General features: G+C 45.5%; 1 protein-coding gene across 1 annotated transcript in view; it reads left to right on the forward strand.

Moving 5' to 3' along the window:
• The window catches only part of CLSTN2 (calsyntenin 2), a 569,251-nt gene that overhangs the window by 519,361 nt on the left and 36,259 nt on the right, over window positions 1–13,631 (forward strand). Inside the window, exon 9 of the mRNA XM_033132678.1 lies at window positions 10,176–10,338. Coding sequence (XP_032988569.1) covers window positions 10,176–10,338 — 163 coding nt within the window. The remainder of the gene's footprint in view (window positions 1–10,175; window positions 10,339–13,631) is intronic.

Raw genomic sequence — 13,631 nt, forward strand, 5'->3', positions numbered from 1 at the left:
TATTTTATTTTCTGTCTCTTCCCTTAGGGAAGGAATCACATCTATTTTTGCTCACTTTATATACTCAACACTTAACAATAATTCCTGACCTATCATCGCTACCAGTAAATATCTATTGGGTAAATAAAACTTCCTGCAGCATAGGTGTTCTAACCATGTTACGGATGAAAAAACTGGCATCTAGCCTGTTTAAGAAACTTGCCCCAGGCCCCAGTCCAGGTAAGACAGTAGAGCTGAAATGTCCCCCAAGCTGACTCACTTCGAAGTCACTGCCTCTGGGTGGGAATGCAGGGAGGTGCCAATACTCCCAGGTGGACAGTGAAGCCAGAGGCCAGTGAGGAGGCCTGGGCCACATGCGTGGGGCCCTCCCGAGTGAGGGTCTTATCAGGACTCACCGTATCTGATGAGTTTCACCCTTCTTCCTTTGCCCCATGAGGCTCTCATCCTCTATCCAGAACCTTCCATGTCTGCTGGGCCTTCTCAAACCTTCCTCCTGGATTGCCAGCCTGGTGAGGTTTGCTGTAAGTCCAGGTATTTGACACAGATATGGCCTCATGCCCAGGGCCGTGTTCCAGTTTTCTGAGCGGGACCCTCGTGACCCCCTTTTCTAGAGGAACCATTTTCATTGTAGTGGCTCTTATAATCATTTGTTCATTCAGTCATTCAGTCAGTCAGTCTATAAAAGCTCATTATTGAGCGGCTGCAATGTCCCTTCCACTGCACTTTGAGAAGCTCCCAGTCTTTTGCTGTGAGGAGGAGGGAGCACCCACAGAGTGGAACTCTAACCACCTCAACCCCATCCCAAAGCTTTCAAGAGGTTCTTCTTCGAGGCGAGTGAACCGCTCGGTCTTTGTGCAACTGATTGTGTGACCCGGGAAAGAACACCTGAGGAGAGGCAGTCCCTTTCCTAATTGTCAAATTTAAGACATGTACTTCCCGGCCTGTTAAAATATTAAACTTGCTCTGTACATGGGCACTTACAACCTACAACAGGCAGGCCGTGCCCCTGCAGGTCCGATCCCCCGGGCCCTGACAGATGTTAGCTGCTAAGGAAATTCATGAGGAAAATATCCCCAGGTGAATTCTATGGTAGATCCTGGAAGCAAAAATCGGGGAGGAGAAAGAAAGCTTGGCTAGCTTAAAGAGAATTTTTTTGAGGGGTAAGTGTGGTCCTTTATGCTCAAGAGCAGAAGCCGGAAAAAATACGTGAGCAGATGCAAGGACAATTTGGAATGGGAGCAGGAGGAATGGAAGTGAGGAGAAGAGACTGGCGAATGCTGGAAAGTGGGAGGGACTGGCAGAAATCTTCCTGTTTAGTTCACTCTCACGTTCTCGGTGCCTGGGCCATAGTGAGTTCTCCATGAATACGTGTCAAATGAATTAAAAGAATTTCACAGCATATGTCTACTGAGATCTTTTTGTTCCAGGTGATATTTATAGGAAGACAAAATAAAACAGGTCAAAAAATTTGGTTAACGGCCTGTTCTGTCCCCAGCACTAACATTTTAAATTCTCTGAGGCAGAGGTTGTCAAACAGCCTATGTTAACCACCTGGAGGGCCTGTTGAAATGAAGACTGCCAGCCCCACCCCACAAAGTTTCTGATTCAGAGGATCTGGTGTGAAACCTGAGAATTTGCATTTTTAACAAGTTCCTCGGTGTCTTAGCTCAGGCTGGTGTAACAAAATACCACAGGCCGGGTGGTTTAAACAAGACATTTATTTTCTTACAGTTCCGGAGGCTGGGTAGTCCAAGATCAAGGTGCTAGCTGACTCAGTTTCTGGTAAGAGCCCTCTTCCTGGCTGACAGCGGGCTGCCTTCTCAGTGTGTCTTCGCATGGCTGAGAGACAGAACTCTAGACTCTCTTCCAGTTCTTAGAAGGACACTAATCCCATCATGGGCCCCCACCCCCATGACCTTATCTAAACCTAATCATGTTCCAGAGGCCTCATCCCCAAATACATTGGGGGTTAGGGCTTCAATATATGGATGGGGGAGGGGCATTTACAAACATTCGGTCTATAATCCTAGGTGATGCTGACGTCTCTGGTCCAGGAGCCGTCCTTTGAGAACAGCTGCCTCCAGGAGCCTTGCTAACGGAAGCCTGTTTAACTGTGTTTTCCAAAACATTTTAACCCTAGAAGCCTTTGCTCGTGGTACATCTTGCAGGAAACTGTTTGACTAAACCAGAGTTGGGAAAGAAGCCTCAAATGTCTGAGGAGAACACTTGACCCCGTGACCGTCAGTGAGGTGCCTGTGTCCCTGTCTGGCCCAGTGCCTCTTCCTTGCAGGCGGGACACAGAGCACTCAGAACGCGCAATCCCACTGAGAGCAGGCTTTCTGCGCTGAGCTCACTCCCACATCAATCCTACCCCCATGGCGCTTTGCAGAATATGCAGATCAGCCCCAGACTGGGCAAGAGAAGCTTTGACTTGGATGAGAGGCTAATTGAAGTGTACTTTTTAATACGTAAAAAATGAGACCATCAGTAAGAGCTGAAAGTTGAAGAATCTTCCCAGGGTATCATCTAGGGGTGGGGAAGGGAGAACTGATTGACATGGCTTAAAGGCAGTGGTGGAAAAGAATAAACCAATTGGTCCAGTAAGCTGATTACATAGGCAAAAATCATAGCATGTTGCCACAGTGCCAGGCATATAATACAGGTGTGTTTTCTCTCCCCGTGGAGGAATTTATATCCTGGGTCCCAGCAATTCTTGCACAAATGCACAAATGTAAAGGGCAGTTTCTCAGGATTGTTTTGAGGATTTGCGCAAATGTTGCTCAACCAATGGGAGTGGTCTCTTTGGCACAGGCTACCTTCATGTTTGCTGCTCCCCTGTGCTCCCCCAGCCAGAATCAGCAATTGCATTTTGACAGAAAGCCCAGTGGGTGCTTTCTGAGCTGTCATAATCACCTTCCACTGAAATCACACTGTACTTCTCCCTGCCAGTTCGGAAGTGCAGACAACCTCCTGGGAAGATCTTAAACAGATTTGCAAACAAGAGTGGCATCTTTGCTTTGGCACGAAGTTGATCTTGGCACTAACCAAAACCTCATTCTTCTAATGTTCCAAAACAGTGGCCTGAGGCCAAATGGCCTTGCAAGTCCACTGTGAGAACCCGATTTGCATGGTTCGAACCCTCCTGGTTCAATAGCTCTCCATTTCCAGAAACAAAATTCAGTTTTGGCCTAGCCTTCAAATATATCTACATAAGCAGGGGCTTACATAGGTCTGTGTATCCACTGTCATCTGAATTTAACACATGATAAGGCTGTTGCAGTAAAGAGTGGCTTTCCAGAACGCAAGGCACTAAAGTAGTCACACACTCCTCAGTGGGTCACACCAGGTCCTCAGGAGCCCAGCCCACCGCTCTCCCAGCTCACCTCTGGCCACACACTTCTGTGATGTGTGCTGGCATGTTTCCTTCTGTCATCCACAGACTCCATATCTCTTAACTGCTTTATCAAACTGTTCATTTTGCTATAATCTCATCTATCTTCCAATTCACTAATTCTGTCGTCAGCTTTCTCGTGGTTTAACCTATTGATTTATTTCTATTTCAGCAACTATGTCTTTTATTCCTGGAATTTTTACGTGGTTCATTTTCGAATCTGCCTTCCCCTATTCCCTTTCCAATTGCTCCATTTTCTGTGGTTCCTGTGGAGCGTGAGTTTGATCATGTGTTTTGTCTCCTTTTTCTCACCCATGCAAAGGATCGTTTCCTCTTTGTTTGTAAGTTTTGACTCTGAGCTCATCTTTGACAGGGATTGTCCTGCTCAGGCCCTAGTTTGTGGGCGCATCTTTAGGGAAAGGTTTTGAGTATGTCTTTACTGGGGATCTAAAGTCCTCACGGATGCAGTTTTAAGTTATTTCTGAGTTGCAGATTTCCACACCATGTGGGCTGGTACCTTTGAATCCAATGCACAGGCACAAAGCACGCTTAGGGACCGAATTTCTCAGAGATGCTTCATTCCAGATTGGTTGGCAGGCTTCCTCCCAGTATTCCTAGGTCAATGGCAGTGGTTATGCCAGGACCCCAGCCTCAGACAGCCCCTGTGCAGCTGCAGGCTTTATGCAGACATACTTGCCAGCTCAGCTTTTCGTGAACAGAAGACCTCAGTCTCCATTCCTCATTCCCATGGGCTTTGAAACCATGGCCGATGGGATGGGCCACAGCTCGTCCCAGCCAGTTTCACCTCGCAGATGCAGCTTTGGTTTTTCTTTTGTGTTGTTGTTCACACCTAAGGAGTTCTTTTCCTAGCTCTCTTATTTTTACTTTATTTTGTTATTGTTGTTGTATGTTATCCAGCATCTCAATGTATTTGGAAAAGGAAAGATGTTTCCGTATCCACTCAGGCTAAAAATAATTGTTAAGTACTGTGTATGTTTTATTTTAGCTTGATTGACACAACCACTCTGTGCTGTAGATACGAGTAATATCCTCACTTTACAGGAAAGGGTTAGGAAGGGCAACTTCATTTCCCAAAGTCCAGAACATGATTCCCCAGAAATTCCTAAAGCAGGTGTGACCCCCAACCCATTACCCACAGGGATGGCTCCATGGACCTCCTCTAGCCCCGTGGCAACCAGTCACTAGGAGGCTGCTCCCTCTGTCTGACCCACACTCACACCAAAGCTTTCTCACCATTCCCCTCGTACAAATGGTCCTCTCCCCCTGCTCAAATGCTTTCCATCTTGCAGTAGCCTGTCCCAGACATACTTTCTCAGTATTACCCCCCTCTGGCACATATTGGAAGTTCTGAGTACTAGTGAGGGTAGAGCGGTAAGAATGGACAAGAGAAGCATCATCAGAACTTGGTAGTCAATTAACTGGAGGGAGGAAAAGAGTGGAGGAGTCCAAATCAATGCTCAGTGTTCTGGCTTGGGTGACAGACTGGATCAGGGAGCATTTGCTGAGGGGAGAACCCAGGAGAGGAAGTAGGTGAGGCGGGAGCACAGTAGGTGTTCAGCTCAATTTTGGACATGATGAGTTTGAAGTAAAACCTCAAGTGGGGCCACTCACAGCCAACCTGATAACCCTGTCCATCACTCAAGAGATCAGCCTCTGCTCAAGGTCCTCGTTGGGCAGTGAGTGTGCAACGCTGAGCCCCTGGTTGTGTGTGAAATGGAAAGACACACAGTGTGTGTGTGACACACAGTGGGGTCTGTGTTACATCTAACTCAGTATAAACTCCTTGAGATTAGAAACCACATCATTTCTTTCCTTTTGTTTTCTAAAGGTGTCTAAGACGGAACTGGCCCTCCTACTTTATAAGGCTGCAGCGAGGATCAGATAGTATAAGGAATAGGAAACGTTGCTTCAAAAGTGAAAAGCATGTCCCAAGATTAATTGTTATTACCGTGTTTCCCCGAAAATAAGACGTAGCCGGACCATCAGCTCTAATGCGTCTTTTGAAGCAAAAATTAATATAAGAGCCAGTCTTATATGAGACCCGGTATTATTATATTATATTATATTATATTATATTATATTATATTATATTATATTATATTATATTATATTATATTATATTATATTATATTATATTATATTATATTATACCTGGTCTTATATTATAGTAAAATAAGACCAGGTCTTATATTAATTTTTGCTCCAAAAGATGCATTAGAGCTGATGGTCCGGCTAGGTCTTATTTTCGGGGAAACACGGTCTGACTACCATCCTCCTCCTGCCCAGAAATGCCCCGACCTCCAGAATAAAACTAGTCCACTTCCTCGGGCCTCAGTTCCAAATCTATCCTGGCAACCTCACCTCCCACTCCTCACCTTTCCCAAACCAACCTGACCCCTGGAAACTCTGGGTCTTTGCTCCTTCCCTCCTCCCGGTGCAATCAGACACCCCCTCTCCCACCCCCACACACAGGGTCACCCTGGCACCTTGTACAGATCTGTGCAGACAGGAGTCACAGTCAGTTATAAGCCCCTTTGTCAAGTCTGTGACTGGACTGGAAGCTCCATGAAGCCAAGTGCTTTCTTTCATTCACAAAGCAGGATACGCATTCAGGAAATGTCTGCAGGAGTGACTGACTGACTCAATCTCCGTATGCCCCAAACCTAGTACCTTCTTCAGCAACAGAAAAGAGAAATGAATGATTAAAGGAATAAAAGGTGTCTGCTCCATTTGCCTGGAATATTTTCCTTGTCACCTGTTCCTGATGAAATCTTCACAGTCTTGCAATATCTACCCTACATACCACCTTCTCCAGCCAGAAATCATCTTTCCGCTCCCTGGGCTCTCCCAGTGCTTCGCACCTGGTCCATCACACTTACCTCAGTTCCCACGACACTTGAGTCTTTAGATGTACTTGATGCCATTAGACTGAACCGCCCTGGCACACTCCCTGGCATATAGTAGATGGTAGGTAAATGCATGTCACCTGGAGTCGCTGCATTCAGAAACACCTGATGTACTGGGAAAACCAACTCAGAACTCCCGGGGTGGCCCTGTAAGGAACATTTGGGCCAACCCATCAGCAGCCTGGCCTTCTCCTCTCCTCTCACGGGAGGCTTCCCTGGCCCCCAGCTCACCCTGGAGCGCCAGCCTACTCCCAACTCAGACCTCCTCTGACATTGTCCCTGCTCTACTTCTGTCCCTGGGTCTCTGCTCTCTGATTCCCTTGCCAGCTAAACAGCAGCTGCAGCTGCACACCTCAGGAACACACCTGCTGGTGTTCTGAGAGCACAGGGTCTTCGGTCCAGCTGCAGCCTTGGGCACCAGGGGATGGCATTGGACATGTTTGGTGCCGGCTGCATTCTCCAGTGATTCACAGAGTTGGGAATGAAAGTTCTTCTCTCCCCCCAGGAGAGGTCACTTTGCCTAACGTCCTTCTTTCTTGGTCCAGCTATGCGTTGACACATTTATTTTTGCTTCCTCCTGGTTCAATCATTTTTCAATTACGTTTTGTCCCTACAGTTCTAGTGGAGGGTTAATGCAGGTCTCCTCTTGCTCATAGATCCACATTTATGAAACCCTAATTAGGCATTTCCTTTAGCTGTCTTTATAGATTACTTGGTGCGAGAAGTCTGCAGGCATAAACCTAGTCTGAGCTAAAAGCCTGTTTGGATGCCCAATTAGGAGCTAACTGGGGAAGTTTCTAGTTATTTCCACCTCTGAGTCTTAGCTCAGGTGGCTCCCCATTCCCAGAAGGGCCTCCCTTTTGACCTTGGAGAATATAAATCTTGCCACGTCTTGTGACCTGCATTAAATTGAGATAAAATGTATTCACTTTCAATTTGCCACCGTTTTATAATTTTTCAGTGCTCAGTGTGGTAAGGTGCAATGCAGCAGCTCTCACACTCTGCAGACAGGTGTATAAATTGGCACAACCCTTTGCAGAAAAAATCACTGACAATATGTGTCAAGTGTCTTCCAAATACCTCCAACCTTTGACCCAATAATTCTACTTGCAGAAATCTTTCCAATGAATGTAATCACAAATGCGGACAAGTATTTATGCACAAAGAAATTCATTACAGCATCATTTATAATTGCAGGTGTATCTTAATATCTGATAATCAGGGACTATTTAAGTATACTATAGTATATCCATATTATATAGCCGTCTAAAATGAAGTTGGTGAAGGCATTTTAATGCTGAGGCTGAGAGAAACCAGCAAACTTTCAAATTGTATATGCAGTATGATCCAAATAGACTTTTCCCAGCTGTTGTTTCACAGAATGTTTATAAAAATGCCACAAATAGAAAAGATCCATTTTCCAGCAAGGTTGAAGTTATTATAGGCATATACCTTGAGGCTGCTAGGAGTCTTGGATATGTTAATTAAATGGGAAATCCAAAAAAAAAAAAAAAATGAGGCTCGATGTACAAAGTCACTGTTTTTATGCAAGCCATTATAGGGGCTGCTGTTCATGGCGCACACTTCAGAAAAGCTTGCAGTGGGGCCTGGGGGGGGCGGGGCGGGGGGAGGAGCGGCGAATGCCTAGGGAAGGCTGTAATATCGAGAGGGGTTGTTGCTGCTGTAGAGTTATGGAATTATCTTACTTCTTCCTTGGAATTTTTTTGTATTGTTCTACAAAAGTGTTGTCAGTGTTATGAAAGAGACTAGCCCGAGGATCATCTTCCATCTAGCTTTGGGAGACTTGGAGTGCTGTAGAGGCAGGAGGTACATGGATTCAATGTGGTGGCCGTGCCCCGGACGATGGGCCCTGGGACGGTGGTGATGGCAGCTAGGACAGGGGAGCCCCCAACGGCTGCCTGGCTGACTCTAATGCTCTGCCTACATTTCAAAGGGCAAGGGGTCAAGGTCATGGCCCTGCCACCTGTTCCCTCTGAACCCTGAGCCTGACCAGAGATTTCCTCATGCATCAGGGAACATCCCCAGGATGTGAACTCTATTCCAGGTCCTGGAATATACTGCCTGGCTATCCTTGATTACAAACCTCAAGTCCAAGGTGCATTGAGCCCTCCTTGGATTGAATGCTTCCTTATTCAAATCCTTTCCCTAGTTCCTCACTCTTCCATTACCCCTGGACTCTGTCTCCAGGTCTTCCTTTGTGCCACACCTACAGCCTGGGTCAGCCCCATGCCAGTAATCGGCCCAGCCTCAGAGCCCTGCACCCAACCCAGTGTCTAGTCTCAAGCACTGAGCAGGAAGGAAATATAAACTGGGTTAGGACCTCTAGTGAGGTGTAACAGGCACTGAGCGGTACACTCAGTGAGACGGAACAGGACTTTGGAGACATTGGCCTGGACCCCTCCTGCTTATCTTCCACGGGCCCCTAAAATATTCATCAGGATTTATCAGGCTAATGGGCTTCAAAAGGAACAATTTTCTGAGACATGAGACAGGGCAATATAAAAAGAACATTAAGGAAAAAATTCTTATTCCAAAATGAAAGGGAAAAGATCATTTAGCATCCCTGTTGGTGTTATCTATTCATGAGAAACAGCACATTGAATCCACTGTGGGGTGTAGGGAGGGCTTTGGCACCCTCACCTTGGGGTCACCTTCATGCAGAACTCATCTGTCTCTGCTGCCACAGATGGCTGGGGCAATGGAGACAGGAGGATGCAGACAAGAGACATTTCAGAGGTGGACTCCACAGAGTGCAGAGGGATCCGAGGGAGAGGGGGTTGGAGGAGAGAGTCTAACGTGACTCCCAAGGCACTCACTTAGGAGATTGGAGGGAGGGCGCACCATCTGCCTTTCCTCCTTTTATGCTTCCCGTCTCCCTTCCCAAGACGGTCCAGGCCTGATTTCTATTGTGGATCATGCTGTGGGAGTTCAGTCACTTGGGGTCAGGAATTGTGACAGTATCCAAGCCCCCAATGTCCATACCCATCCACTAAGGTTAGGTTTTGGTTCCCAGCCCTAAGACCATAAGTCTCAGAGATAAAAGGTTATGAGGGGCCATTGTATAAGAGTTTTCTGGACCACGTCCAGGCTACGAGCACCCATCTGTGGTCCTTCTCTGCCTCCCCAGGTACTCCAAGGCTACACGAAGCTTTGTCCCCTTAGGAAGACTATCTCTCTCAGAATTTATTTTGCTTGAGTTGAAAGGGGCATGAGATTACCACAGCTCCACGGGTTAGCCTTAATGTAGAGACAAAGGAATTGGGGGGAGGGGGTGCCTATTTTCTAGATCTCATCCTTCTTCCTCTTCCCATATTCATTGCCTTCTCTCTTACTCCTTTCTGATGCTCTCCTCTTCCATTTTCTTCTTCTTTTTCCCTTCTGCCTCACCTTCTCTATCTCTATCTTCATTTCTACTTTTAATCTAGCACCTTTCTTTTTATGGCTCCACCTATCCCCAAACTTAGAAAAATAATTTGAATTTAACTTTTTCTCTACTCAAGAACTAAGAAGATGTCCATGCAAAGCAAATTTAAGCTGACACCCCCACCTGTCCACCAAGAACTTGCCAGCCTAGACAGCTGGAAATTATGTGACCAAGATAATCTGCCCACAGTCAAATGTTTGCCGGGTGACATTCCTCTGCCCCATGGTTTGCCCCATCCTGTTTGATGTGAGCTTCTAGAACCTCATATCAATCATGATGTTCATTGAGTTCTTTGCAGTACAAATTGTTGACCCCAAAATGCTCTCTCCTTCTTTCATAATTAGAATAAAAGCCTGTGTGATGTTTCATTGCATGTTCAATTGTAAGTGTTGCTTGTCTTTCTTTTCATTAGATTTGTGACAAAGAGTGGCATTACTATGTCATCAATGTGGAGTTTCCTGTGGTTACCTTGTACATGGATGGAGCAACATATGAACCATACCTGGTGACCAACGATTGGCCCATTCATCCGTCTCACATCGCCATGCAACTTACCGTCGGCGCATGTTGGCAAGGTAACTCTAGGTCCAGCCCTTCTTACTGGCCCATCTGTGTACAGTCCATGAAAGATACTGACAGAAAAAAGGGGAAAGCCAGTGGTGTGGGAAAATTTAGCCAAGAAAATTTACTATCCCTGATTAATAAAACAGGACTTATAAAAATAAGGAGTAATCCAGACACTAAGTTTGTGTAATAATAAAGCACTTGGCTTGAACGCAGATTTTGATTTTAGATCAACATGAGCATTTTCACGGTTGCCTCTGAGTTGCTAATGCCTTTTATTGTTCCAAAACCTTCTCTGATTTCAAACTGGGGCTATGAATAAGAAAAGGCCGATTATAGAATCCTCTATTAAAATGGGCAGTTGGCTCTGCTTAGTGCCACGTTGGTCAGGAGCCAAAGCTCTTATTTATCCCCACACAAGGTATCCAAGCACACAACCTGCTGTTCTGGGAACTCATAAAGATGGGTGAGTGGCTGTGGGTGGCCGCTCTCAAGTTCAGCTCAACTCTAAGCCCCATCCCTGCTCCCTGAGGACAGAAGCTCCTTGTTACCTTCCCACTCAAAGCTCTCTGCTCCCTCCTCACTTCTTCTACTGCTACCTCCCCTCCAATCCCCAAACCCAGGCTAATCTCTTGTTTGGAATCAGGAAAACCAGCTCTCCAAGGAGATCTTTCTGTCTTTCACTCAGATCAATTGGACTCTATTTTTGCTTCCTAAAGGACTATGGTGCTTTGAAGTACTGATGACAGAGCAGAAGGGAAGGAAAATATTCCCCAAATAAGCATATTAGTTCTTTGAGATGATGATCCAACCTCGTGTTGATGGATTCTGTGAAAGTTACCAAGATTTGCGACTTTGACCATTCACCATGGGGGACTGAAGGGACAGGCAGACTATGGTGTAAGAATAGGCCTTCAGAGGACCAGCCAACCAAACGGTGAACTAGAGGAGACATAGCCCCTCTGAGTTGGGACAGAGAGTGAGTTCTGCACAGCTCCATGCAAGAGAAGATGGAATAAGTGCACATAGTGCAGCCCTGGGAGCAGCAGGAATACAAAACACAGGAAGAGAATAAAACATGAATGATACAAGGGAGGAAAATGTGTTTTTGAGTTGAGGTCATCTACTTGATGTCTGACATATGTCACATGATAGTAAAAAATTCATTAAACATTACAACAGAACTCGATGAGAGTTTCATCAGTGTGGAAGAATTCCCTAGGATATCAGGAAGGGAAATTGTGTCATCTGACAAGAGTCCATGAAACTAATTAGTATAGCAAGGTACTAATTCAGAGTTTTCACAGAAATCATTAGTCACTGAGCACAGCTGTGGTAGTGAAGGCCCTCAGGTGTGGCTCAGTGCCCCAGCTGATACCCCAGCAGCCTGAGGGTATTTTGGAACATGGCCTGGATGCTGCCCATAAGATAAGAGGCCTCTACTCGTGTCCTCACGATGAACCTTACGGTGACTCTTCCTTAGAGGCCCTCAGAGACCACATTGGATTTCTGTCACCCCAGCCTGCAACTCTCCAAGTCCAGCTGCAATCACTACTGCTCAGGTATATGCCCCCTGGGTAGGGAAACAATCCCACCAAAATGAAAAGTGATTTTTATCAAGAATTAAGAGGATCTCAGAATCCATTAAAATAGACTAACAATTGTCACCCCAATAAACTTTAATTAAAAAAAAAAAAGATAGACTAAGTTGCACTGCAGTGACAAGTAAGCCCCAATTCCCAGTTATTACGCAAATCAACAGAGGCTCTTCTCTGTTTTTGCTTCAGTCTGGGCCCCAAGCATAATGAGCAGCCATGTTGCCGGCTACCAAGAAAGACGAGACAGAAAGCGTGATGGATGGTGCACGAGCCCTTAAAGCTTTCACCTACCAGTGATACCAATCATTTTTACTCACATTTTATTGGCCAAAGCTAGTCATATGACCACACTGACCTCCAACAGGTCAGGGAAGTGAAATCTATAATATGTCTGGAAGAAAAACTGAAAATATTTTATGAACAATGATGAACAGCACAGACTGTCCACCTAGTCAACAGACATTTGACACTCCTTCCCACATCAAAAAGTACAACTACCCTTCCCTAAATGAGACAACCCAAAAGTCCCACTGGCTCCAACCCAAAAGTCCCACTGTTACTGGCTCCAAGCTGCAGGTCTAGGCTCTCTGAGTGATTCCTGGTGATTTCTTCTTCAGGGTGAGATGCATGGAAGCCTCTATACCAGACATAGATGTGGCTCCAGTTGATCTGGATATACACTAATAGGAAGAATTATTTGCCACCACCATAACCATCATCCCCTACACATACACACACACACACACACACACACACACACACACACACACACACACACAATGCAACAGTTGAATAAGACAGAATAACCAAAGAAACACTTCCATTAAGAAAGAAGAATTTGAGAAATACAGCAGTCTTCAGTCCATAGCAATTCTGAAATCCCCCTGGGCAGAGGCTGTAAGGGACCCTTCCCTTGGAAGGAGACTGTTGTTTGTGGCCCTTGACTCTATTCTCTGTGAAGTATCATAGGCCACATCTGAAGATGGAGTTGTCACTTTATCAATAGCAGCTCTAATATTATATCTGATTACAATTTATTTAAAAGCTATTCCACAAAAATTCTTTTCAAACATTAAACCAAAGTATCCGTTTATTTTACAAGAATGTGGGAGAGAGAATGACTACCAGGGTGTTCACTGAGTATTTCTGTCCTCTTCCCAGGTAGACACTTTGTTGGCATTAGGTGAGGTCTTGTGACTTGCTTTGGCCGATTAAATGTGAGTGCAAGTACCTTATGTGATTTCCTTTAAGAGTCAGTGTTGCAAGGAGATTCTTTACATAATGGGGTGTTTACGTCAGAAAGTGCTATTTGTCCCAACTTGTAGATAAGAAAACTGAGGCTCTGAGAGGTGAAGTAGCTTACCCAAAGTCACTCAGTCAAATCCACTTGACCCCATGTCTTCAAAGCCTGTTCTCCTCTCACTGTGGCTCACTGCCCCTATTTCTAATTGATCATTTTGTTGGTATAATTATGTGTTGGGAAAAATGCAGGAGCTGATGTGTATTGATACAAACCCTATAAATCCTTTACCTTCTGAGATATTTGACAACTCTGGAATCAAAACCCCACAGGAACTCTGCATGGCCCTGCCGTGTACTTCCTTAAGTAGCCCGCCCCCACACACAGAACAACAACTACAAAAAGAGTTTAGGCTTCGTAGTCAGAAAATTTTGAGTTTGAGTCAAATCCAAATCCTAGCCCTGCC

This window comes from Rhinolophus ferrumequinum, chromosome 17, assembly GCF_004115265.2.
Source record: "Rhinolophus ferrumequinum isolate MPI-CBG mRhiFer1 chromosome 17, mRhiFer1_v1.p, whole genome shotgun sequence".
Taxonomy (NCBI): domain Eukaryota; kingdom Metazoa; phylum Chordata; class Mammalia; order Chiroptera; family Rhinolophidae; genus Rhinolophus; species Rhinolophus ferrumequinum.